The 27,695-nt window shown below is 40.5% G+C and overlaps 1 protein-coding gene across 1 annotated transcript in view; it reads right to left on the reverse strand.

The window, feature by feature from the left end:
- Nucleotides 1–229: 229 nt before the first annotated feature.
- The window catches only part of wdsub1 (WD repeat, sterile alpha motif and U-box domain containing 1), a 33,337-nt gene continuing 5,871 nt past the window's right edge, over nt 230–27,695 (reverse strand). The window contains exons 2-11 of the mRNA XM_055638116.1: nt 22,078–22,520; nt 11,006–11,193; nt 9,235–9,315; nt 5,785–5,878; nt 4,067–4,100; nt 3,614–3,654; nt 2,853–2,956; nt 2,445–2,624; nt 1,737–1,877; nt 230–1,056 (exon numbers count right to left, since the gene is read on the reverse strand). Of these exons, the coding sequence (XP_055494091.1) occupies nt 878–1,056; nt 1,737–1,877; nt 2,445–2,624; nt 2,853–2,956; nt 3,614–3,654; nt 4,067–4,100; nt 5,785–5,878; nt 9,235–9,315; nt 11,006–11,193; nt 22,078–22,475 (1,440 nt within the window). The 5' untranslated portion in view covers nt 22,476–22,520 and the 3' untranslated portion in view covers nt 230–877. The remainder of the gene's footprint in view (nt 1,057–1,736; nt 1,878–2,444; nt 2,625–2,852; nt 2,957–3,613; nt 3,655–4,066; nt 4,101–5,784; nt 5,879–9,234; nt 9,316–11,005; nt 11,194–22,077; nt 22,521–27,695) is intronic.

The following is a 27,695-nucleotide window of genomic DNA, read 5'->3' on the forward strand; positions in this document are numbered from 1 at the left end:
TGGCCTTTATAAAAATCTGACAATGTACACTTTAACCATGAGTGACTTTTTTCTATTACAAATCTCAAATTGTGGAGTACAGAAGCAAATAAATAAATGATGGGTCTTTGTTCCAAACATTATGGAGGGCACTGTATATTATATTTCCTTTTGTTGTTGTGATTCAACTGTAGGATTAATCCTCACAATAATAAAGCAACCATTTTTACAAAAACATCCAATAGGTCAATTCAGAATTTTGAACCCTTTATTCAATTATCATTATTGATGCATGTAAACATTTAATCCGTTTTAATTACAAAAGAAATTAAGCTATTTTTTTAATATACCGGTAGTTCTGCTATAATTGTGCAATTCAATAGTTGCGTACTTAAGAAAACATATGATAAAGAAAACCGTTTTATAAAATTAATTGTCAATTTCCCGCATTATTAAAAACTAAGGTCCTTTTTATCGCCATAAGTTTTTTGTTGTTACTGCGCGCCAAAAAAGACTGCATTTTAATGGAATATAACTGCACAAGAACAATTGCTTGTCAATTTCAATGGACACCTGCCATGAAACTAGCAGTTGTGTTCTTAAGAGACATGTTGTTTGATCACTGTGGGAAAGTGACGGGAAGTTTTCTAGACTGTTTTTCTGCTTGTTAATTTCCAAAGTAATTTATAAGTGGTTTTCTAGTTCCCGATAGAAAGTCACGTTAAAAGCAATTCAGTCCACGTAATTCAAATAGTGTTCTCTAATTCATCAATTATGGTGTTTCCAATTGGAATTAAGGAACAGCATAGCAGAACCACCTGTATTGGACAGTCTCCAGTACTCACTATTTTATACAATATGGATAGTCAAAAATTCAGTGTTACCAACCAACATTCTGTTATTTTTGGTGCGTTGTCATTTGTACTTGTTGAGCATCTATCCAGCGATCAATAGCCATTTTAAGTGTCCTGTTGGGTGTTATTAAGGTAGACTCCAAAGGCATATTTGTCATTGGACTTGTACGCTTTTTAGTATTAATCCAGTTCTCAATGGCTTCTCTCTCATACGAATAGCCATCTATTACATGAAAAGATTTTTTTGAAGTTTAAGTGAATGCAAACAATTTTTTGGAAAAAGGGATCCCCTTAAGTCATCGAACAATCAATTTACTCTCCCACGATTTGTTACCTGAATGTGCTAAGCACGACTAAAATTACTATGTTCTCTCGAATGCCAGACATTTTGCTTCACAAACTATTTAATCTAATTTGCAACCATTACTAACAATACAACTCCCAAGCGTTCTGAAAGTGCTCATGATTAACTGCAATCTCTGGGACCCCAAGACCAAAAAGAAAATGGGCAATCCACATGTTGATAGTTCCCTCTACCCCCTCCTATCTCTATCCCCAATCCTGCTCCTGCCTTTTTTAATTACACATTGCTCTCCCCTTATCCACCTCCTGCTCTCCTTCTCCCCTTTTCTCAGTTCCTCCCTCGCAAACTCATCTGTATCCTCCCCTCTTCCTTTTTCTTATCCATTCCCATTTGCTCTTCCCTTACCCTAACTTTCCCCCTATACTTCTTTCCCTATCCCCCACTCTACCACTTCCTTCCCTCACCCCTCTACTTCCAGACTCAACCCCTCCCACCCCTGCCCTTGTTTCAGACTCTCCTCTCTCCCCGTCTTCTTTTCCCCACTTTCTCTTTCCTCACCTTTGCATGATCCAAATTAATTTAACATTAACTTTAAGTACCTGAAGCAATCACTGGATCAGTCATAATGTCTCTGGCTATTGGACAGAGGAATTCATCTGGTATACCAACACAAGTAGATTCTATTTTTGATTTTAGCTCTTCAATTTTCCGCATTGTTTTATTGCGCAGTCCAAGTGATTCTGCAAAACAATTCACAAGGCAAATATGCAACAAAGCCTTTGTAGACTAGTTTTTGATGTGATCTTTTGGATTTAACACAATTGCATTTGCATTTAATGGCTTTTTCTGAAACTACATTTGGGAAGATTAACGTGCAGTAAAGAACTGCAGATGCTGGTTTAAATCGAATGTCTGAAGAACCCGAAACATCACCCATTCCTTCTCTCCAGAGATGCTGCCTGTCCTGCTGAGTTACTCCAGCATTTTGTGTCTACCTTTGGGAAGATTAATCTGCATAATCTTTATAAAGCCCTAACCCCTGACCCATCTTAATATGCACTGCTTTCCATCTTTTAACTTTGTTTGTGATTATCATTCTCAATCTTTTCCCACCCACACTATGGAGCTTCAGATTCGGCTGAAGTACGGTTTGCACCTCCAGCATACGTTGGCTGCTTGTAAGATCACTGATATTTAAATTAATTTCAAAGCAAAATTAGTTTAATACGATTGTTTCGCTTTAAAAATGAATGTACTATAGCCATTTAGGAAAATGTTTACAAAGTATTTCTCTTTTAAATTCTTACCTATTTTCAGATCAGACATGAGGTTTTTTTCTGTAAGATTCAATAATTCTTGTCCATCAATATTGTTAGACTTGAAAATAACCACTAATTCCTGTAGGTCTCCTGCTGAAAGCCAAGAACAGACCTCATCTTCTGACCAGTGCTGTACAGAGTGTCTAAGCTTCGTTGCCAAATGATCATCTTCAAAAAAAAAAAAAAATTTAGGTCAATCATTTCAAATATTTGACTTAATTTATAGTGTACCTTTCAATACTTTCAATTTAAAAAGATCTGCACATCGTTTCATTATTTTTTTATTCCATTACTCATACGTCACATCACTTAGAAGTTGCAATTGGAATAATTTTTTTTGCAAATATTATGGCTTAACCTATACATAAAATTGAGTTCTTAAAGTACAGTACTTACCTGATGTGCTTTTTACTCCAAATCTCCAAATATTCACTGTTTTGTCCATAGAACCAGTGGCAATTAAGGGAAGATCTCTTGCAAATGCACAAGCCGTTACATACCTGAAAGAGTTATCAAAATTTTCCATGATCATCCACAGCCTTGAAGGAGCTATAAAATAGTATCAGTTTTATAAACTCAGATGATAAACTTATCTGAATGTGGGAGGGTAAGAACCACTTAAGTTAAATAAACTTCTGGTTTGTTTTAAAATCTGGGAATCTTAAAACTTATTAATAACATTAAAAAAAATAGCATGTTGGATGTGTGTGTTGTTTTGTCAGTCAGTCTAGCTAGAAATGATTTATCATCAATTACATTTTGCCTCGAGGTATAATTTTTGGTGCTAAGGTTTTATAAAACTGAAGAATTATCTGCATTTACATTTTTTTCACTTTCATCATTTTTGGTTCTTCTGGAATGGGTAACATCAGCAAGACTGCGTTTATCCCTAGCTTGATGGGAAGTGGAATATGGAAGAGGGGACAGTAAAGACATGACATGATGCATCTTTCATTGATGCAGTGGAGAAATCTGAAATCACAATTTATACAGAATAATGTGCAGCATACCCCTTTATTTGGTGGTGGAGGAATGACAGCTGCACCCGCACAGTGGACCGTACTGACAGAAAGTCTGCCTGGTTATGATCAACGAAGGGTCATTAGTTTCTGGCGCATGCTGCCTTACTTTTGGACAAAACAAATTGTTTAACATACCTTTTATGTTGCGTCAGTGTATGAAGAGGGACTCCGCTAATCTGCACAATGAAAAAAGTGAATCTTTTTCAGTAACGGTGCAATTAAATTTTACAGATGATTTAACCATCACAGATTCAGTAAAATCCTAAAGGAAGTTCATAAAACTTGAATTTGTCGGCACTGGGAAAAAATGTCAATAGTGTTAAAGGCATCTTATTTTCTTTCAGATATTTGCTTACTATGATCTTGGGCTTCAAAAATACAATTGCAGATACCAATACAATAAAATAGAACCTAAAAACAGTAATTTTGACCAAAGGTTTTCAAACTGAAAAATGCAGCGTATATTTAGGTATCTAGATTTTTGGTATGAAAAGCTAACAATAAATGTTTTATATTAGCATTTCAGAATGTTTTCAATATTCTTGCAACATTTTAAATTCTCTGAAACCCTTTTTGGCTCATACTTACAGAATCCCAAATTATAATAGACTTGTCAACGGACCTTGAAAGAAAAAAAAAACAAGAGGTTTGAACTGCTAAACATAAAAATAGTAATGGTGAATGATTATTTTTCATACTGGAGGGATGCTCTTAAATGTTTACTGCTGACATTTGAAAAGAACAACAAAATGGATAGACACTTGGCAGACAAAATTTATTGCAAGACAGACACAAGGGTGTTTTTTGCCCAGAATTCTAACATCTGCAAAGTGCAGGAGGAACTCAGCAGGTCAGGCAGCATCTGGAGGGAAATGGACAGACGATGCTATGGGTTGGGACCTTTCTTCATGCTGATTTAATGTAAAGTGTGAACTGAAATATTTTGCTAGAAAGAACAAGCTAAACTTTAAAAAAAAAATTCTCAACAAAGTTAAAGCGCATTGAATTGGCAGTTCAGTCTGAGGAAATTCAAAGTACAAAAAGCAGAATGGCTGGCTAGTGGTGTTAGTTCCAGTCCTTAATATTTGATGTCAAAGATGTTGCTAAGGAGACCAAATGTATAAGTTTCAAATTTGCTGATGATACAAAACCAAGTATAAATCTGAATAGTGTACAATGCAAAAAGGCATCATGGGCAAATGGAAAAGCTGAGCTATTGAACAATAACTTGGCACGTGGGGTAAAGAGGTTATTCACTTCGGTAGAAAACAGGAATACTGAGCTTTTATTAAAAACTGATAATACATTTTTTTTGATGTTCATAGGGACCCCAGTATTAAATGGTGGTACCACATGATGTTAATACATTTTGAGCAAGGCTCCTCTACTGTACCCTTAGGCACTGAACTAATTTTGGATATGACCTAGACAGCATTACTTCTCTTCTACATATGTTTGCTTTGAAAAATACAGACTACTGCAATATATTGGAGGCTTGTTTAACTCTTAAAAATCACAATCTCGAAGTTCTTGTTTACACCCCCACCCGTTACACACAAGGGCTTGCAGTCAAAGGCTCGGTTATCGGCAATTCAGGAACAAGTCGAGGTGACTGCATATCTACAAAGTCTTTTAGAATCATACAAAATTGAGGCTAAGTAATCCAATAGCAAGCAAAGTCAGTAAATATGAGTATCTGAGGAATCAGTTTTTACAGGCTACAAAGTACAGGACTTTATAATCTGTGATATTTGGATATGGCAATGAGACATTTTAGAGGCAATCAGTTCAGAAATCCAGTTTATAGTTGAACTAAAAGACATGACATGGACTTGGTAGATAGAGCACAAGGTTCCAAAATGGCATTAGGAACCTACTATAAAGATTTCGCTTTTGAAAACATGGCCAAAACCTTCACAAGAAATAAAACTAATTACTTAAAAATTGAGGACATTAAGCTCGAAATTAATCTAAATGCTCATCAACATTTAACAATTTAAATCATCATAGCAGATACAAGGAACTACAGGTGCTGGAGTAACTCAGTTGGTTAGGCAGCCCCTCTGGAGAAAAGACACAACATGCTAGAAAAACTCAGCAGGTCAGGCAGCATCTGCGGAGTAAAGCGAAGAAGGGTCCTGACCTGAAACGCCACCTATCCATGTTATCCAGAAATGCCACCTCACCTGCTGAGTCAATCCAGCACTTTGTGTCTTTTAAAAAAAAAATCATCATTGTAATTGTTTTTAAACAAATTCAGAATAAGTACAACTCCATTAATGGAAAGTTCAACATGCCAAACTCACCCAGACACCAAGATACGGCCATCAGATGAAAAACAACATGAAAGAACAGGAGCCGTATGACGGTTTAATGAGTATTTCATTCTAAGTTCACAACCTATAAATGTGAGATATCACAAGATAATGTGAAAGGTACAATTAGAGAATATCTTGCTAAATTGTGCATCAGTGGGTGTTCATCACTAACATACTTACTGATAAAATGTATACAAAAGGATCATTGAACGATACAAGAGATGGGAAGGTCAATATTATTATTTTGAAACTAATCGTAAAGCCCAAAAATAAAACAGGAATATTGATCACAGCCCTCGGCTGGTGAAATGTCTCTGAAGTCGGATTAAAGGTGCATCTAGATGGGAATGATGTAAACAGAATGAACGGACAATTTGAGATTCACATTTTGACGGGCTCAGATTTTCTAATTTTGTATGGTGCGTGTTAGTTTCCAGAAAAGGATACTAGTCTTCAAGCTCCAGGTGAACTCATTATCTTATCCGCTCTGATATAACAATAGCAAAAGCACCCCACCTACTCATACACAAAGATTTGACATCAACATGACTGGAACATCCACAGGTCATAGAATCGTGCATACTCTTACTTGTCCATGAAGCCATTTATCATTGCGACTGGCCCTACTTTTGGTATTTTTAAGGGTTGTTATGGGGGGTGAGGAGGAAGTCAAGAGAAATAATTAAGAACAAGAACAGACCATTCACCCTATAGCCCAGTCTTCCGATTCAATGGGATTACAACCAATCTGATATTACTCAAGTCTGCATTCCTGCCTTTCCCCATAACCCTCAATTCCTCTGCCGATTAGAAATCTATCTCAGTCTTAAATATAACTGAGGACTCTGTCAAATTCCAGACTCATAGCCTTTGACAAAATAAATTATCAATCTTAATCTTAAATGGGTGCCTCTTTATTCCGAGCCACTGAGAGGAAAACATCCTCTCAGCAATTACCCCATCTAGCCCCCTGCTGTTTCAATGAAATTGCCTCACATTCTTTTTAAACTCAAATGAGTACTGCCCAACCTGTTTCATCTTTCCTCACAGAACCATCCCTCAATTCCTAATGAATCTTCTCTGAACATCTCCAATGAATTAATATCCTTCCTTAATAAGGAGACCAAAAGTGTTTGCAATACTGTTGATGTGGTATCATCAGTGCCTTGTACAGATAAGGTAAGACTTTCACACTTTTATATTCTTTAATTTTCCCACATATTCCTTTATATCCTTGAAATAAAGTGATTTAAAATACGTTTGGATAGGCATATGGATATGCATAGAATGTGATAGGAGCAGAATTAGGCCATTCGGCCCATCAAGTCTCTGCCATTCAATCATGGCTGATCTATCTCTCCTTCCTAACCTCATTATCATGCCCTTCTCCCCATAACCTCTGACTCCCAAATAGGAATAGAGGGATATGGATTATGTGCAGGCAGATTAGTTGGTTTTGGCATCATGTTTGGCACAGACATTGTGAGGTAATGTTCCATGTAAGACCAATATTATATTATTCTTTGTTATTGCTGCATTGTTTTGCTGGCTTTCTGCATTTTGCACACAAGTATTTCCAAATTCCATTGTTCTGCACCTTTGACGTTTTTCTTCATTTAAATAAAAGTTTCTCCCAAAATAAACGTCATATTATTCTCTATTTGCCAATTTTTTACCTCTCACTTAACTGATCAATATTCCTATTATACTGTTTGTATTCTCCTCACATCTTTCCTTCCCACTTACTGCTGAGTCTTCCACAAATGTGGCTACTATATATTCACTTCGTACTATATATTACAAAAATCTACGGTCCCAGCATTGTGCCCTATGGCCTCCCAATGACAATCACGTTGCCAAAACGGAAAGTTACCCCCTTATTCCTGCTTGTCCATTTCTGCCTGTTGCTAATCCCATCATTACAAGATATTACATCCAACATAATAGGTTCCCATCCTGTGACTTAACCTTTTGAGGCACCATCTGTTTGGACCACCAGGCATTTGACATCTCCTCTATCCATTTTGCGATTTCCTCAAAAGAAAATTCCATGTTGTCAGATACATCCTCTTCGTGAAGCTAAGTTAACTCTGCTTAGAATATAATTTTCCAAATGTGCTGCTACTAATTCCCTAATAATTGATTCTACCATCATTTCACCGTGAATTCGGGCTGAGCATGCTATAGTTTCCCATTGCTTTGTCTCTCTCCATTTTTGAACAGGTTTATCACAATAGCAATTTTCCAACCCCTACTACTTACACAAACACAAGAACTGAAGTGGTCCTCATCTTGCAAAGGAGCCATGTCAAGTCAACAGAGTTTATTGTCATGCGTCACAGATAGGACAATGAAATTCTTGCATTGCTGCAGCACAACAGGATATTGTAGTCATAAATACAGACCAGATCAGTGTGTCCATATACCACAGAATATATATATATATATATGCACACATCAGTAAAAAGATAAAGTGCAATAGGTTGTTATAGTTCATAGTTTGTTTGAAGTTGTGTTTAATAGTCTGATGGCTGTGGAGAAGAAGCTGTTCCTGAATCTGGACGTTGCAGATTTCAGGCTCCTGTACCTTCTACCCGATGGCAGCGGAGAGATGAGTGTGTGGCCGGGATGGTGTGGGTCCTTGATGATGCTGGCAGCCTTTTTGAGGCAGCGACTGCGATAGATCCCCTCAATGGTGGGGAGGCCAGAACCGATGATGGACTGGGCAGTGGTTACGACTTTATGCAGCCTTGTCTGCTCTTGGACGCTCAGGTTGCCGTACCAAGCCACAATGTAACTGGCCAGCATGCTCTCTACTGTGCATCTGTAGATGTTCGAGAGAGTCCTCCTTTACATACCGACTCTCCGTAATCTTCTCAGGAAGTAGAGGCGCTGATGTGCTTTCTTTATGATTGCATCAGTGTTCTGGGATCAGGAGAGATCAAGAATTAAAATTTTAATTCTTGTTATGATCAAGAATTAAAATTTTACTGGATATTCTTTGCTCACTAGCCTGGAACAATGAACCAATCATACCATCTGTGATTCCACTCCAGTTAAAATTAGTTACCAAATATAAATTGTTCATCTAATTTTGAACCCTATGGACTGCGTGTTTTATAAGAACAATATGTGTATGGTCATTTAAACTATAAAAGGTTCCTTTAATCATTGCATTAACAACATGGAGAAACCACATCAGAAGACAAAATTGTAACTACAAAATTAGAAGATAGTAAGTCCACCCCTTCCTACCCCCACACGATAATTGGAAATGCTAACAGTTAGAAGACATAACTGACACCAACAATACACACTGTAAGCAAAAGTCACCATAAATGGTATTTTCTGTGATTCTAATTTAATCAGATTAAATCTGATAAAAAAAATACCTAAGAGCACATTGGTCAAGCGTTTGAAATATTTTAATTAATTTACCTGTATTTGATAAAATCCAAAAAACGATTCTGTTGTCCTGCCCGCAAGAAGCCATCAGAAAGCCCTGCAGTCTTGAACCATCTGTGCCACCATACAGAACAGAATACTTTTTAATCAACGAAATTAGAAGAAATTTGAAGAATAAAACAATAACATTTTGACTCTGAACCATGTTTTAAAAAAATTCAAAAAACATTCCCCTTGTAACATTGGACAAAAAATGTACATTTAAAATATGTAATCTGTATTAAGCTATTATTAGACAATCCCAATTACTTGCCAAATCCCCCATCAATTTTTTTTCCTTTAATGTCACTAATTGCCACTGAACATTTTGTTTCAGTGAGTAAATGGAACTAGATTTCTAGAAACTGCCATGAAATCTGTGAAGATCCAAGGTTAGATCTCTGAGGTATGATCATTTCACTGATACCATCTGTATTTGACTTCAGAAAGGAAATAAAAATGAGCTACATTTCCTGCTCCTAATAGATATTTAGAAAGAACAGGACAAAGTTGTTTTTTTTTGGTAGTCTATAATTTGCACAAAATGATTGTTCATTTTAATAAATTAATACATCTTCCAAAACTTGAAAGATGCTCAAAAGAAAATTCCACGCCCAAAAGAAAATTTCATGAAAAGAGATTTTACTCCAACACTAGTTTTACTTCTTCAGTCTTCCTGCCTGAAAAATAACTTAATGTGCCCTATATAATTTGTCCATGAGCAGCCAGTCATACAGCACGGAAACAGACTTTTTGGCCCAACTTGACCATGTCAACCAAGATGCCCCATCTACACGTCCCATCTGCCCACGTTTGGCCAAAGCCCTCTAAACCGTTCCTATCCATTAAACTGTCGAAATAATTTTAAAATGTTGTAGTTCCTGCCACAACCACCTCCTCTGGCTGCTCACTGCATATAACCCACCACCCTCCATGTGAAAAAGTTGTACCTCAGGTTCTTGATTCCCCTACCCTGGGTAAAAAGACTATGTGCATTTATCCTATCTATTCTCCTCATGATTATATATAATTACGCCTCAGCCTTCTGTGCTCCAAGGAATAAAGTCCTAGCCTGCTCAACCTCTCCCTATAGCTTAGGTCCTTAAATCCTGGCAACATCCTCATACATTTTCTCTGCACTCTTTCCAGCTTAATCTGGAAATAATCTTTTTAAATGTAGCTTTCTTTTTTTTTTCTAAATGCCCCCCTTCCTTGACAACATCACAGTTCTGCTATTTACTTTGTTCCTTCATACTGTCAATATCCTTTCATTTATTGCACTTCCGAAATGTATTATCCAAGCCTGGTGACTCACCCTCTTTACATACCATACTTTGTTATGACACAAGGAGGAGGCCATTTTGGCCCTATAAGCCTATGCCAGCAACCCACTTCATCACTGACTTTCCCTGTACACTATTCTCCCCACATTCGCTAAAGATCAGGACGGAACCATGGTCACTGAAGCTGTGTGGCTCTCTGCTTACAAACAGTTTGAACTTTTTGTAATGCATTTATTAAATTATATATTTATTTAAAAACACATTGCCCTTTCAGACTCTGTAAAACCCTGGCCCCATTATTTAATTCAATCATTGAACCAAGTGGCACTCCTTTCACCAGCCTACGTTTTAGAAACCTAATACATCTTTGTACTTTTCTTCAATGAAAAACAAAATATGAGCTACAGTTAATAATTTCATGATGTCAATACATATTTCCCCATTTAAAAAACATTTTCGGAATGTCATCATATAAAACGCACCTTTGATTGGCTGAGTTGAAAACTCACAACAAGTAACTCCCAAGTCATGAGCTGTCTTCACATTAAGAAGGCACTTCATTTGGCAATCCCAAACAGTCAGCTCCCCAGAGGTTGAGCCAGTAATAAAGTAGTTACCACAAGGAGAAAAGCCACAGGCAATTATTGATCCATCCTCGACCATGCTGGTCCTAAAGTTAATTAACAATTCATTTTAGAACTTTCCCCACAACTTCCACTAACATTTTTTACAAAAGGTTAAGATTGTGAGTAATGTTATACTCAACTGGAGCAGTACCAGTAAATAAATAAAAGTAGTAGTCAATGATATTTGGAATCTGAAAGACAGAAATCTGACAGGATTAAGATCCAGTGGTAGGGTAAATGGCAACCATTTTTGGAACAAGCATCAGCCCCAGAGAAGAGAAATAGGGAAAGAGGAAGAGGCAGAGAGAGAGGCATAAAATGTGGAAAAAACTAAACTGTAAAAGTTAAAAATTTGGCACAATGTATTCCCAATTTTGACAACAAGTGAAAAAAGTAAATAAGCAAAATTCACATTTCGGGACATATGTGCAACTGACAAAGCTTTGCATTACTGGATATTGCAAACAGATTGTTTATTTTAGAAATGCAATTATGGGAGTCACCTGCAGTAAGATAATATTAGGAGAAAGGTTACACAAAAAAGCTGGAGAAACTCAGCGGGTGCAGCAGCATCTATGGAGCGAAGGAAATAGGCAACGTTTCGGGCCGAAACCCTTCTTCAGACTGAAACGTTGCCTATTTCCTTCGCTCCATAAATGCTGCTGCACCCGCTGAGTTTCTCCAGCTTTTTTGTGTAACCTTCGATTCTCCAGCATCTGCAGTTCCCTCTTAAACAATATTAGGAGAAACATGGTTAAAAGGCAGTATAGTTTAAATAGACCATGTAGATTTAATTTGCCCCCATTTGAGTTGATATTAAAATATTCACAACGAAAACTGAACAGAACAAGAAAAGTATACGGCATTAATTGAAGGCCCAACTGAGGAAAAATAATTGTGGAAGACAGGTGCCCACTGTCGAAAGCTAAATGCTACCCAAGAGAGGCTGAGAGCCATCCAAAATTACCTGAATTCACGGTCAGAGGGCAATTAAACACCCTTGAATAATGGAAAAATAAAAGATTGAAATGCCAACTCTCTGTCCACAGATGCTACTAACCTAAGTATTTCATTTTTTTAAATTTATTTTAGCTTATGCTGGAGAATGTTATGGTGCAATATAATAAATTTGGAGTAGTCAGATATAATGTTTGCATTTAGGGGGCTTTTAGATAGGCACATGGATATGCAGGGAATGGAGGGATATCGATCATGTGCGGGCAGATGAGATTAATTTAGCTTGGTATCATGTTTGGCACAAGCATTGTTGGTTGAGGGGACTGTTCCTGTTCTGTGTTCAAAGTTGCCATCTGTACATGAGTTATGTCATGGCGATACCTGCCAACGTTGCATATTGAATAACATGCAGGACGTACCACAAAAGTTTTTTTATTAAAAAAATTATAGAATGTGGGCATCAAAGAGAAGGCCAACATTTATTGGCCATCCCTACTTCCATCAAGATGGTGACAGCCATTGTTGTGATGGTCCTCTCACAATCAGTGGAGAAAGTGGTCATAAAGCTGCAGGAAGAATTTCATTGTTGCTGTTCATATCAAGTACATGTGACAAATAAACATCTGACCTTGAGCATAATGATTTATACTTGGAGATAAATAAGGAACAAAGATATACAGTGCATTCAGAAAGTATTCAGACCACTTCACTTTTTGTTACATTATAGCCTTGTTCTAAAATGGATTAAATTATTTTTTTTTTAAATCATCAATCTACACACAATACCCATAGTAAAAAAGTGAAAACAGGTGTTTAGAATTTTTTTCCCCAAAGTAGACAAGACACTGGACAAAGTCTACACCAAAAAGAAATCCCCCTCCCCCACCTTGGTCAGTTGACACGTCTAAGTTCCTTCCCTAAGTAAACGGGTTAAACCAACAGTACTGGTCAGAGGAAAGGACTTCACACTAGGCCACCCTTGACTCTCATATACCCGAATCAGAAGCCCAGGTCAGGCTACTGCTGTTACAGTTCATCCAGGGCTAACCTGAAGAGGGGCATCAGGAAGGCAAATACGTATTACAGACCTAGAGACAGCCATGCCAGCAGACTAACTCAGTACTTGGCAAGGCATCCAGGCCATCACGGACTACAGTCCACATCACCCCCACAACTCCACCCCCGACGCATGTGGCAAGGCATCCTTCCACAGACCCTCCAAAAGCTATGCCGCACCTAGCCGCTTCGACAGGGACAGCTACCTGCCGTACGTGTACGTGGCACCTGTAGGACCGTAAGCTGCTGGCCCTGACGGCATCCCCGGGCGCGTGCAAGTCTGTTGTGACAGACGTCTGGACTGGCACTACAAGCTTGGCACACCTGTATTTGGGTAATTACTCCCATTCTTCTCTGCAGATCCTCTCAAGCTCTGTGTAGGAGCCATTCATGCTTAAGCTAGTTACTGTTAGTATATTATAGTATTTTGTATAGATAGCTCCATCTGTATCTTTTTTGTATGCTTGTGGGTGGGATTATATACGTAGATGGGTGTGTCTACATCTGAGGAGGCTAGCGTAGCCACAGAGAGTGGGCTGGTCTGTTTAGCCTAAGGTATGCCAAGGTACGATCTAAGGTGTGTCAAGGTACGATTGTTTACCATAGAAGCTGGAAGATTGACCTTCGGAATCTTAAATCACCCCAACCATGGACTGTTTACCCTCCTACCATTCGGGAGGCGCTACAGGTCTCTTGCCGAAACCAGCAGGTCAAGGAAAGCTCTTTCCGGAGGCTGTCACTCTACCGTATCTTTGAAGAACACTACAGTTTGTTTTGAATTCCTGATGATGTTTTGAAGAACAGTCTGATAAGGATACATTTTAATATGGATCAACAAGCAAGTATGGCTGAAGAACAGCCACAAGAGGGCAAAGAGGAGCCGAAACCAGGAAGATGTGGAAAAAGAACCATTAAACTCACCGACAAAGGCCTAGCATTGCGTCTGGAAGAATGCCCGAAGTTAGAAACAAGTTATGGAAACAGGTTAGCAAGTTAATTGAAAACCAGAAGGAACTCATGGAATTTGATGAGAAAGCAAAGAAAGTAAAATCTAATCTGGTTCAATTAATCAACCTCTGCCATGATGTCGGACAAAACCACTACATTGCTGGGTTTACCACTGCCTGAGGAGGAGCGCAAAAGGCAACATCAGTGGTTTCAAGGAAAAATTGAAATTTTCGATGGTTTCATAGAAGATGTGGAGAGGTGGTTATCTGAAATTGGACAACAAACTACGCACTCTACAATTGGAAGAGCAATGCAACAAAGTGTTGTAGCCACAGAAGAAATTAGACCTGAAGACAGTATTTCAAATGTCTCAACACGAAGATCAAGACATAAATCTGGTTCAGTAGCCAGTGCATCTTCAAGGGTCTCTTCTCGTATGGAAGTTGAAGTAGATTTGGCTGTTCTCTTGAAACAAGCTGCCGCCTTGAAGAATAAGCATGAGAATGAAGCACAAGAAGAACAGTTGAAAAGGAAGAAGAAACAATTGGAATTAGATACGAAGTTGGCAGTAATCATGACAAAGATAGATATACTTGAGGGCATAGGTTCAAGAGGCGGCTCGATAGTATCTCTGAAGAAGAGTTCCTTAGTCGAAGGAGCTGCTAGAGTGGAAGCAGCAATTGTTTCAAATCTACAGACAGAGGAATACTGGCCTGACCAAGCAGCGCCAGCACTGAGTGAGTGAAGGTTAGCTGAAGCTTCCTCTCAGCAACAGGTTGTTAGACCAAAGCAAATAACTTATGAACCATCTGTTAGGGTTCATGTTAAGACCGATCGAACTAGGCACTCTTTTCAGAGACTTAATGTACAGACTCATAGGAGTAAGGGTGTGCAGGGGCCTGTTAGCACTACTCCCCCTGCACGGAATGATGGATTTCAACATGAATTCTGTTACTTGATGAAGAAGTAAAATGAAAATACTATTCTTCCAGCTGGAGCAGAGTGAGCATCACTAATGCTCTCGCCCGGCGAGGAGAATATAAAGCTGAAGAAGCGGAGTGAGCATCACTAACGCTCCGCCAGCTGGAACTACGTCTGCGGGCGCCTCTGTGGTGCCGAGCAGCCGAGCCCACTTCATGGCCTCCGTGGTGCCCAGCTGTGGGCGCCATCGGCCGCTTCGTCCGACCCGGGCTTCTACCCGCGAGGCCCTGGCCGGGGTTCTATGCGGCGATCCAGGAGGCATCGAGACTGTGGCGGTGAGGCCTTGTCAAATTTCAAAATCCGCGGAGAAATCTATTTCTTCTTTTTTCATTTTTTTCCTGTCTCATGTCTGGTGGGATAGGAGGGGGAATAGAGGGAGAGGATGGGGGAGTGGGGAACAGAAGGAGAGGAGGGCAGTGGGGGGAGGTGAGGAGGGATAGTGGGGGGGGGGGGTATGGGGAGGTGAAGAGTGGGAGAGGTGGGGGGATAGATGGATAAGGGGGGTAGGGAGAGGAGAGGAGTTATGGAGGGAGAGTGACTGAGGGTAGGGTAAAGTCGAGGGAGGGTGAGGTGAGGGAGGGATTGGGGAGGGGAGGAGGAGAGGGGAAAGAGGAAGGGTGAATAGGGGAGGGAGGGAGTGCTGGGGAAGGAGGGGGGTATAGAGGGAGAGGAGGGAAGAGTGATGAAGGTAGGGAGTGGGGAGGTGAGGGTTAGAGGGATTGGAGGGGGGGTAAGGAGGAGAGAGGAGTTATGGGAGTGACTGAGGGTAGGGGAAAGGAGAGGGTGGGAGAGGTGAGGGAGGGATTGGGGGAAGGGAGGAGGAGAGGGGAGAGAAGAGGGAGAATGAAGAGGAGGGGGAGAGAGTGCTGGGGTATGAGGGGAAATGAGCCGTGCCTGCGCAGTTAGGGGCTATGGATGAGTGGTGGAATATTGCGTTGGGGAACGGGTTGCGTTGGGGACCAGGCCTCCCGTGCAACAGGGACCCAACGGGTCCCACTTAGTCTAGTATCCTTCTAAAATTGCTTAGAGTAAGGAGAAGGGATAGGGCAGGTCAGATACAGGAAGAGTATAAACATGGAGCCAAGTTTCCTGACCTGGTGAATTTCATGCAGAGGGAAGTAAGGATAATGTCAGATCCACTTCATGGAAGCATTCAGGATCCTAAACCAACTGCAACTGTCAAAGGTTCTACTTTTGCTAAAACATGAGGAAGATCAGGACCAAAAGAAAGCAATTTTGCAACTGTTGTAATACCTGTAGAAACAGCAGTGAAAGGAATTCCAACAACAGGTGGAATGAAAAGAGATGCATCTACCATTAACACTCAAGGTTCTTGTTTGTTCTGTAATAAAATTGGCAACACAATAAGGTGGTGTTGACATATCAAGCAGAAGGAACATAAAGAAAAGATGGACTTCTTCAAGGAGAATATGCTTTGGATGGTCAAATACTGCAAGTCGTAAGACTTGTGATGTGTGTAAACAAGATCATACTGAAATACTTCACACTGAATTGAAGAACAAGGAAAAGCCAACAAAGCATGCTGAAGAGATTGAGAAGCCGACTAAGCAATGCTGTTTCCTCGCCTCAGATGTGTGGACATTGGGGCCGGTGAAGAAACCTGTATCTTCTCCATCTAATTAGTACAGGTAAGGAGCAGCAAAGGGAATACAGTGTTGCAAACATACGCATTTTTGGATCAGGGAAGTTCGACTACCTTTTGCACAGAAAGCTTGATGCAAAGGCTGAATATTACAGGACAAAAGCCTAAGATTCTCTTGCGTACCATAAACGAAGAGAAATCTGTGGTCAGTCATCATATTGTTTAAGAAGGAACTGCAGATGCTGGAAAATCGAAGGTAGACAAAAATGCTGGAGAAATGCCGGATGCAATAGATGAGGCTCTCACCGGGGTCTCTTCTACACCCCGTGACTCTGCTCTCACTCCCCATCCTCCCCACTTGCAACAAGGGCCGAGTCCCCCTTGTCCTCACCTTCCACCCTACCAGCCGTCACGTACAACAAATAATCCTCCGACATTTTTGCCACCTCCAACATGATCCCACCACTTGCCACATCTTCCCATCTCCTCCCATCTGCTTTCCGCAGAGACAGCTCCCTCCGTAACTCCCTGATCAATGCTTCCCTTCCCTTCCCACCCAAACCACCCCCTCTCCGGGCACCTTCCCTTGCAACCGCAGGAAATGCTACACTTGTCGCTTTACCTCCCCTCTTGACTCCATTCAAGGACCCAAGCAGTCTTTCCAGGTGCGGTAGAGGTTCACCTGCACGTCCTCCAACCTCATCTATTGCATCCGCTGCTCTCGATGTCAGCTGCTCTACATCGGTGAGACCAAGCGTAGGCTTGGCGATCGCTTCGCCGAACACCTCCGCTCGGTTCGCAATAACCAACCTGATCTCCTGGTGGCTCAGCATTTCAACTCCCCCTCCCATTCCGAATCTGATCTTTCTGTCCTTGGCCTCCTCCATGCCAGAGTAAGGACCACCGTAAATTGGAGGAGCAGCACCTCGTACTTCGCTTGGGCAATTTGCACCGCAGCGGTATGAACATTGACTTCTCTAATTTCAGGTAGTCCTTACTATCTCCTCCCCTTCTCAGCTCTCCCTCAGCCCACTGGCTCCACCTCTTCCTTTCTTCTTCCCCCCCCCCCCCACACCCGCGGGAGCGTCCCACAGTCACTGACCGCGATGTACCGCCATCGGACCCCAAACTCCACACCAGGGTGATTTCCCCCCCCCGTTGACCGTGGTTGGATATCAAGGATATCTCTGTACTTTGCTCCGTTCATCTTTCCTTCAATCCTGACTCGTCTCCCAGTTCCTGCTGCTGGAAATCATCTCCACGCCATAGGTATGGTATTGCCGCATTGATGGTAGCATCTGTCACTAGGGACGCCGTATTGATGGTAGCCTCTGCCTACAGTCTGTCTGTTTTCTATCTTTTTTTAAATTTTTAGTCTGTTTTTAAAGTATGTTGTGGAGTTTTCTTTAGCTTTTCTATGTGGGGAAGGGGGGTAGGGCAAGGGAAAAACTGTTTCCCAGTCACTTCCTGGCAAGGACGCTACTATTCTCCGAGTCGCGTCCTCGCCCTCCTTCTCGAGGCCGACTAACTGAATTGGCACAGCCTTTCCTGCCGGAGAGCGGACCAGAGCTTCAGCAGCGGCGGCGCAGCGCTGAATTCACCGCAGAGCGGGCGATGCCCCACCTGGGATCATCGTTTGAAGCTCCTGAGTGCTGGGCCTGCTGCTTCAACATCTCGGAGCTGGGGTATGTAGAGCTTCCAGCGCAGGCGGCGCTGACCAACATAGCGGAGTCCTGGGACACTTTGACGAGGGCCGCTAGCGTTGAATCTCCGCCCAGCGCGGCCTGTGGACCTCGGGAGCCGTGGTCTCTGGTAGCAAGTGGCCGATTCAGAGGTCCAAGCCGCTGAGGTTGTTCTCCCGTCCATACGTCGGACTTCCATCATCCCGGCGAGCGGGCCTGAGCATCGGGCCGCCCGTAGTGGTGACAGCGAGTGGTTCGGGAGCCCCCCGACCAAGGGGGAACAACAGAGCACAATACAGGAAGATGACTGAAACTTGGAGCCTTCCCTCACAGTGGGAAGCTTTGATCCCGCTGTGTGGGGATGTCTGTGTTGAAGACTATCGTGTTCTGTGCTCTATTATTTGTATGGCTGTATGGTGACCACACATTTCACTGTACCAATTGGTACATGTGACAAATAAATGTATCTTGTATCTTGTATCTCTTGTGATGAGCGGTGCCTCGTTTCCTCCAGACCTAACGCTTGGCATTCAGGCCAGAGTTCAATCTTAGTTTCATCAGACCAGAGAATCTTGTTTCTCATGCCTTTTGGCAAACTCCAAGCGGGCTGTCATGTGCCTTTTACTGAGGAGTGGCTTCCGTCTGGCCACTCTACCATAAAGGCCTGATTGGTAGAGTGCCGCATGTATAGTTGTCATTCTCCACAATCTCCCATCTCCACAAAGGAACTCTGGAGCTCTGCCAGAGTGACCATCAGGTTCTTGGTCACCTCCCTTGCGCAAGGCTCTTCTCTCCCCATTGCTCAGTTTGGCCGGGCGGCCAGCTCTATGAAGAGTCCTGGTGGTTTCAAAGTTCTTCCATTAAAGAATGACGGAGGCCACCATGCTCTTCGGGACCTGCAATGCTGCAGAAATTGTTTTATACCCTTCCCCAGATCTGTGGCTCGAAATAATCCTGTCTCGGAGGTCTACGGACAATTCCTTCGTCTTCATGGCTTGGTTTTTGCTCTGACATGCACCGTCAACTGTGGGACCTTATATAGACAGGTGTGTGCCTTTCCAAATCATGTCCAATCAATTTAATTTACCACTGCAATCAAGTTGTAGAAACATCTCAAGGATAATCAATGGAAACAGGATGAACCTAAGCTGAATTTTGAGTGCATAGCAAAGGGTCTGAATACTTATGTAAATGTGATATTTAAGTTATTTCTTTTTAATTAATGTGCAAAAATCTCTAAACACCTGTTTTCGCTTCTTCATTCTGGGGTATTGTGTGTAGATTGATGATTAAATTTTTTTTTAATCCATTTAAAAATAAGGCTGTAACGTAATAAAATGTGGAAAAGGTGAAGGGGTCCGAATACTTTCTGAATGCACTGTATTTCCAGGGTTATGCACAAGAGAAATCTACATATAGTAATGCTCCCATGTAGATCGTGTCCTTGTCAAGGGTAGCACAATGGTTGCTCTGCTTAGTAGCAGGCAAACATTACAGGGTTGCAAGGCATTGCTTGATTAGGAAAGTTACGCACAAGATAGATGGTGCTCTTGGGCATCACACTGTGGTGGTGGTAATGATTGGAGTACGAATCAAAAAGCTTGTTTTGGTAGGGAGGACATTGAACTTTTTAATGATTGTTGGAGCAATTCCGATGCAGGAGTGGAGAGAATTGCATCATACTCCCAATGTATCCTGGTAGATGATGAGGTGTCAGGACGTAAACCGCTAATATATCAAACACCTTTCATCACATATAGAGTCCTCAGAAAAATATCTCACGAATGTCCTGTGACTGAGTGATTGACTTTCAAAAACTACTACTACTATGCTTTTGGACAAGGTATGACTCCAATCACTGGGATGTTTGCCCTTTGATTCCAATCTCTTAAATATCAAGAGGAGTCACCCTGATGACGTCTCTGGAAGCCAGCTCTTTGGTTCACATTTGAACAGAACAGTAATAAAGTCAGAGTTACACAGCACAAAAACAGGCCCTTTAGCCCAACTCATCCATTCTAATCAAGATGCCCCATTGAAACTAGTCCAATTTGCCCCACATGCACCTAAATCTTTCCTATCTAAGTACCTGTCAAAATGTCTTTTAAATGTTGTTATTGCATCTTCCTCAACTACCTCCTGAGGCAACTCTTTCCAAATACCCATCTTTTGGGTGAAAAAGTTGTCACTCAAATTCTTATTAATTATTTCCCCTCTCACCTTAAAACCATGCTCTCTTGTTCTCGTTTCCCTTACTCAGGGTATTCCCTCCCTAAGATCTCCCCTCAGCCTCCTGTGCTCCAAGGAATAATGGCCTTGCTTGTTCAACCTCTCCCTATAGCTCTGGAGCTCAAGCACTGGCAACTTTCTTGTATATCTTCTCTGCACTTTTTCCAGCTCAACGGGCTTCTTTCCTACAACAGGGTGAACATAAGATCTGGAGATGAAGAGTCCTAGTGAAATGGAGCTTCAGTGGACAGGTTACCGATGCCTGTTGCTTGATAGCTGTAAATGAGCACCTTCAATCACATTGCTGACGATTAAGAGTAAACTCTTTGGGCTGTAATTAGATCAATTTGATTTGCCTTCCTTTTTGTGAATATTCATGGCCAACTTTCCACAATGACAGGCAGATCTAGTCATTTTGGAGCAGCAAGTGCAGGTTATTCTGCAATATCAATCTTCATTACGGTAGCCTTAATGTTGTCTGACCCTTTTGTCTTGTTGTGTCCAGTGTAAACAGCCATTTCTGTATATCACGATGAAGCAAAGTGTGGCTTATGTGTTATTGGGGATGGTGGAATAAGCCAAGATGGATTGTCTAACTACTTGTTGAATCCGATTGTTGAATGCTTTTTGGTCTTATCTTTAGCACTCACGTGCTGTGCCCTGACCTCATTAAGGACTGTGAGTCACCTCTTCTCATTAGCTGTTTTCCTGCTCACAGCAAGATAGGGCAGGATGGCAGAGCTATGATCTAATCTACTGACTGTGGAATCATGTAGGTTTACTGCATGCTGTTTTGTTGTTTCACACTCATCTGGTACAATGTTGCAAATTCATCAGGCTGGCACCGCATTCTCAGGAATGCTTGGTTCCACCCTTCCACATTATTTGAGCTGAGGTCAGTCCTCTGCTTAAAAGTCAATATTGAGAATGCAGGATGATCCAGATAACAACATTACAGATTGTAGTGGAATACCATTAGGCTGTTGTTGCTGAGCCCATAGTTTCTCACTGATGCCTAGTTTAAAGATGCCACATTTGTTTTGAGTCTATCCTATTTATTTTGATTGTGACGCCGTACAATAGAAAGGAGGGTGCCCCACGTATAAAGATGAAAATTTACCTCCACTATATAATTGTTGTTTCACACACAAACTGCCAGACATTAAAAGGGGAATTATACACATGTAGCAGGCAAAATCATGAAACAGGTGATTGCATTTTGAAGTGCATTTACAAAAATGGGGTTATTTGGCAGCTATGCAAGCCAGTTACAATTTTCTTTTTAATCAGTTACTAATATCTGAAAGATGTCGAACAAAAACAAGCCTACAATGCATCAATATCAAGTTCTACTTTCTTTAAATTAAATGAAACAATTATGTAATTATTAATTACCATAAAGCTTGGGACAAAGGAAGTTTTGAGACATTGCATGCAAATATTTGAACTAAAAAGCACTGTATCCAACCCACCTGCGTAGTTTCTTCCTGCGAACATCCCATAATGCCACAGTCCCATCGGCAGCGCCAGATACCAAATAATTGGTGTCGGGGGAGAATTTACAAACCCGTACTGGACTTTCACTAGGCTGTTTCAATATAGCCAACTTCTCTCCACACTGGGGATTCCATAACACAGTCGTCCCATCAGTTGAACTTGAAGCTAAAAAGTTCCCACAAGAACTAAAGCAACAGGAATGTACACCATAGCTGTGGCCTTTTAGTGGTGAGAAAGGAAGCTCTGAGAAATCATTCAGTGAATAAAGACGGATTGATTTATCCAGCGAACAGGAAGCCAGACAAGTGGAAGAAAAGGCACAGCAATTAACGTCATCGACATGATCCGTCAGAGTTTGGACAAGTGTCACCATGGTCGGGTGGTATTGCTTGCTTGGGTTTCCTCCTTATGATTAAACCTATATAAAATAAGGAAAAGATTAATGAAGTGCAAAATTATTTCACAAAATTCAGTATTTATTACAAAAAAATTTAAAAAGGAAATGCATTGGAAATATTTTGATTCACCATACAAGTTTCCATGATATGATCATTAAGGCACTTGGGACCACTGGGCAGCAGTATCTAAACCAAAGTGAACAAGACAGCTGGGCTCTCGTATGTAAGAGTGTTGCAGGAATGTAAAGACCACCCCACTGTATCTGAATACAGGTCATCCCAAATGTTATAAATGTCCAACTAGACACTTGCACATGTGAACTAGCTTCCGTAATATTCTTAAATTCAAAAGGACAACATACATTTGTTTCTTTGTACAGAAGAACTAATTTCCTCTCACGCTAACCACTTTTGGGAATTGTTTTTTTTCTTATCTTGTTATTGTTTTTTCTTGTTATTTTTATTATGTGCTTCGATACCGTTTAACACATAACTGTGGATTTATGGTTAACATATCAAGTGATTTTTTTTGTGTATTTTCTGACCTTCTGACCAAAATCTACTTAAAAAATAGGCTCATTCATTACCCATGGACAGTCTGCAGATGAAGGTATCAGTGCACGTAGGAACTTGAGAAAGCCAGTGGTAGGCAGGGGGTAAATTACATGCGTGAGCAAAACATAGGATGAATGATGTGGAAGTACTAAGATTACAGGAAGGGTGGCATAAAGCTGTCGGCAAGGTTTTGTTAGCATTGGAAAGAGGACTGGAATCTTGCAGACTTGTGGAAAGGAACAATAAGCAGAACTGACCTTTTTACAACCCACCTGAATACTTTTCACCCATTAGCATTACACCAAGGCATTATCAGCAACTGATTATTTTTAACTTTTGCATTAAGTTTGAAAAAGGAAATGCATAACTGCAATACATGCCAATGCTGGAAATTGTTGCAACTGCCTGCAAGTGCTCTTATCCTGTGGCTAGCAGCCAAAGAAATGACATCTGAGAGGACTAGGCTACTGCATAAAATGTAAATGAACTTTGAACCATCATGCACAAGCCTAAATCTACTTCAGCAACGGAACACCACTAACACCAGCATGGAGTTGTTTCTAATTACGTTTTTGCACTGTCTTGTTTTGCACAGCTTTTTTCTTTCCACTGTCTTGTATAATTTATGTTCTGTGTGCTGAGTTCTGCTGCAAACAAGCTTTTCATTGTACCTGTACCTCACAGTACTTGTGCATATTACAATAAATTTGACTTGCCTTGTCCCAAACATGAGTACAAATTCTGGTTCAAGTCCTGAAGGAGATTTGTGAATGGCGATTGTGAGAAAAGATTGTGGGAGCTTATAAAATCTTCCAGCTGCTTGTTGTTTTTACCAAATAAAGAGCTACTGTGACCATGAAAGGAGAATTCAAATCATAACCTGTCAGAATGTTAATCTTTCCATTGCTTCATTCTTGTCTCCTGTGGCAAATGATGTGAAAATACAAAAACAACAGCTGCTTCCCAATGGGGCAAAGCTCCACAGATCTAATGCCTTTGCTTTGGTGCTGTATTGTCAACTACATTATTCTGAACAAATCTCTGTTCCTCTGCTGGTTTTGGAACTTTATAATCTTTACTTTGATGTGGCAGTTAAGCACAATTGTATTCTCTATTCAATTTTCTTTGTACCATTCCTTCGTAGAACAACTTGGCACAGGAGAATTTAAATCCGCAGGAGCTCATCGGAACAGTAATCAATTTAGTCCAGGTAACTTGTCCACACACTTACTCTGTTTTTATTGCAATTTTATCCACTTTAAGTATTCATTCAATTCCCTTTTGAAGAAAACAACTGACATTATATCAACCACTTTATCACAGTGTGTTCCAAATCCTCAGCTCACATTGCATAAAGTTTTCTTTGTGGTGATTCTGGTTGTTCTGCCAATCATAATTCAGTGCCAACAGGCTGTCGAAGCTTGGCCACAGGAAACATTCTCTATTACTCCAAATATCTAAATTCTTCATTATCTTACACACTTTTATCAAATCTCAGCTTGCTTTACTGCCGTCATTTACGAACGTGTATTTCCCTGTCTCTGACACTGTTGGTGCGTTTACCCATGATTGCTTGTGCAAAGAAAATTAGTAGATTGCTACCAGCATCTCATCTACTTTTGCCCCAACTTCTCTCGGTAACCTGGAATGTATTCCATATGGACTAGGTTACTTGGGACCTTTTAGTCCCACTTTATTTATTCATCCATTGCAGCCTCCAGTTGGATAGGGGGGGGGGGGGAGGTGGAATCTCATTGAAACCGAACAAATAAAGACAGGCCTAGATAGAGTGGATATGGAGAGGATTCTTCCAATAATGGGCGAGTCTATGACCAGAGGGCAGTCATGTAATTTTACGATGGAGACGAGGAGGAATTTCTTTAGCCACAGGGTAGTGAATCTGTGGAATTCATCGTCACAGACGCTGTGGAGCGCAAATTACAGGGTATTTTTACAGCAGAGATTAATAGGTTCTTGATTAATAAGGGTTTTAAAGATTACGGGAAGAAGGCAGAAATGGAATTGGGAGGGGGAAATAGCGGATAGGTTTGAACGAATAGAGTAGCAGACATGATGGTCTGAATGGCCTAATTCTGCTCCTACGTCTTATGGTTCATATCATCATAGTTTGACTAAATCCTCCTTAGCAAAAAATTTAAATAAAGTACTCATTTAATTCCTCACTCTGATTCTACTTCCACCAATGATTCTAGTTCCACCAATAGCTTCAACACTGCAAAATCTTGGTTATTGTTTCTTTAGGGTAAGCCTGAGACAAATTATTTCCCGGTCATTCAGTTGATGACTGGGTGGACAGTGTTTAAACAAAGCTAAATGGTATCCTGTATAGATTGTCTATGGGGAAGCCAACGTATGATCTAAATACAGGACACCTCTCACTGCTAAGAGCACTGAGCACTGATGCATTAATGGGAGAGTATTCTGGAGAGTGGGATTGGAGAGAAGTAGAGCATCAAAAACAAAACATGAAATGTAGGTCACGAAACATCTGTGGAGAGAGTTGACAAAGTGTCAGGCAAAAATAGGTAGCTTTTAGGGATGTAGGGTTATGGGGCAAGGGGAGAAGGGAGATGTTGCTTCTTTTCAATGAAGATGATGGGAGTCACAGATGATCCAGTATAAGTAGTTAATCTGAAAAAGGAATATTCCAAAATGACTCTTAAATTAAGCAAAAACAGATTTGACAGAAACTGGTTTTGCATCAGGAACCCGATTAAAAATTATATGGCTGTGCAATGCATGTCAATGTTAGTGTGCATAATCAAGCTGTTCTGTGCAGCCCTGCTTCAAACATGGATTAATCGAGAAAATGTGCAACTTGCTCCGAGTCTTTGCTATTTCAATTTATTTAAAACACAGCACATCGTAGCCTAACACTTGGCCATCCAAGTTTGAAACACTAAAGAACTTAACTCTCAGACAAACATGAAACAGAATGGCAGCCATTGATGGTGAGAGGAAAGGAGGCACAGACAATTTTAAACAAGATAGTTTAGCAATGATTGAAGGCATTCACATGCTTCCATTTACTTTCAAATAAAAATGTTTCCATCAAAATTTCTGTGCATATCGTTTACATTTCAAATCAATAATTTGAATGCAAAGTAAACAAAAATTAGATCTCTGATGAAGTTTTAACTTGACATTTACAGAACACATATCAAGTAAAGATAATTCCGTTGGGTCAAATTTTGTGGGGACTAAATTACCACAATGTTTATGATTCCTTTGTGAACACAAAAGGTCATGATCTTGCTGGCCACCTTTACAGGAAAGTTCCTGATTGCGCTGACCTTGGAGTTGAACTACGTTAACTTCACTCATTTGAATGGTGAGAAACAGAGGCAAAGGACAAAAGCAAAATGTTCATAATTTAACAATTGTTGCCCAGTGTACTTAATTGGTTAAATGCTTGAGTTTAATTAAATGTTTAATCATTTTTAAATTGTCTTATCTAGAATAGTTTTGATGTTAGCTAGGCAAGGAACTTTGGCTTAGCCAGTTGTCATTTCTTCCACCTGCTTCATGGGCAGATGTTTCCACCTGTATCACCCTCACCATCTTGCCATGAAAGATTTATGTTGTACAAGACCTTAGACTTTCTATTTAGGTGTGGGCCAACCACGAAGCACAGGAACAGGTAGATATGTACTTAACCCTTGGTTAGCAACGCAGGCAGGTTGCTGCTGACAGCAGATTCTGACCCAATGTTACATTTTTATTTCAAAGCCACAAGATTTATTTTAATCATGGCACTGAGTGATTGGACATGATTATTGTTGAATGGGAACATATGGCAAATTCTAAAATTAAAACAAGTGAAAGCAATTTTATTTATTTTCCCAATCCCTAAATACGTTGAGAACTAAAAATATTTTGCCTCAAAGTAACACCAGCAACTGTTAACTGGTAAGCCAGTCAGAAAAGTTACTACTTGTGAAAATTCAGCTTCATACACTGCAGGTACAAAATTACTCCAATATTTAGCCAAAAGTAGCAACATATTTAATTTCATTTCCAATGATGAAGTGAAAAAAAACACTCCTTTTACTTAATGTTTTTAATTGAAAAATATGTATCAGAACCAATCAGAAAACATTTACATAACTTGGAACTAAGTCCACGTGATGCAAAGATGCATTTGCGCTTCACTGATATCAAGCTGGGATTCTCTCCCTTAAGATGACAGGAGTCCCAAGTGTCTATCAGTGTGACAAACAACACATTCAACATCACAGTTTTTCCAAATGCAAACATTCCCATCCCTCTTCTGCAAAGTTGTGCAGCTAAAGCCCAGGAACACAAACACAATGGTTTTCAGTCCTGCATATAGGTGTGGGCCGAGGTGCTATTTCGTTACATTTTGTGACCCAAATCACATATCTACCTGTATTTTTAACATATTGTGTAAAATTATTATATAAATCATACCTGAAACTCATCAAGAACAAAACCTGCACATATTTTTTAAATATGAGAAAAACCTCCAATTTTCCAATCAAAGCACGTTTGACATTGATTCGGACACCAATTGATCAATCACGTGCTTTGTTTCAGGCTAGCTAGGCAGAGAGCACTCTGGGATCATGGCAGAGAGGAAGGTTAGTGCAAGAGGCTTT

The sequence above is a fragment of the Leucoraja erinacea genome, chromosome 7 (genome assembly GCF_028641065.1).
Source record: "Leucoraja erinacea ecotype New England chromosome 7, Leri_hhj_1, whole genome shotgun sequence".
Taxonomy (NCBI): Eukaryota; Metazoa; Chordata; class Chondrichthyes; order Rajiformes; family Rajidae; genus Leucoraja; species Leucoraja erinaceus.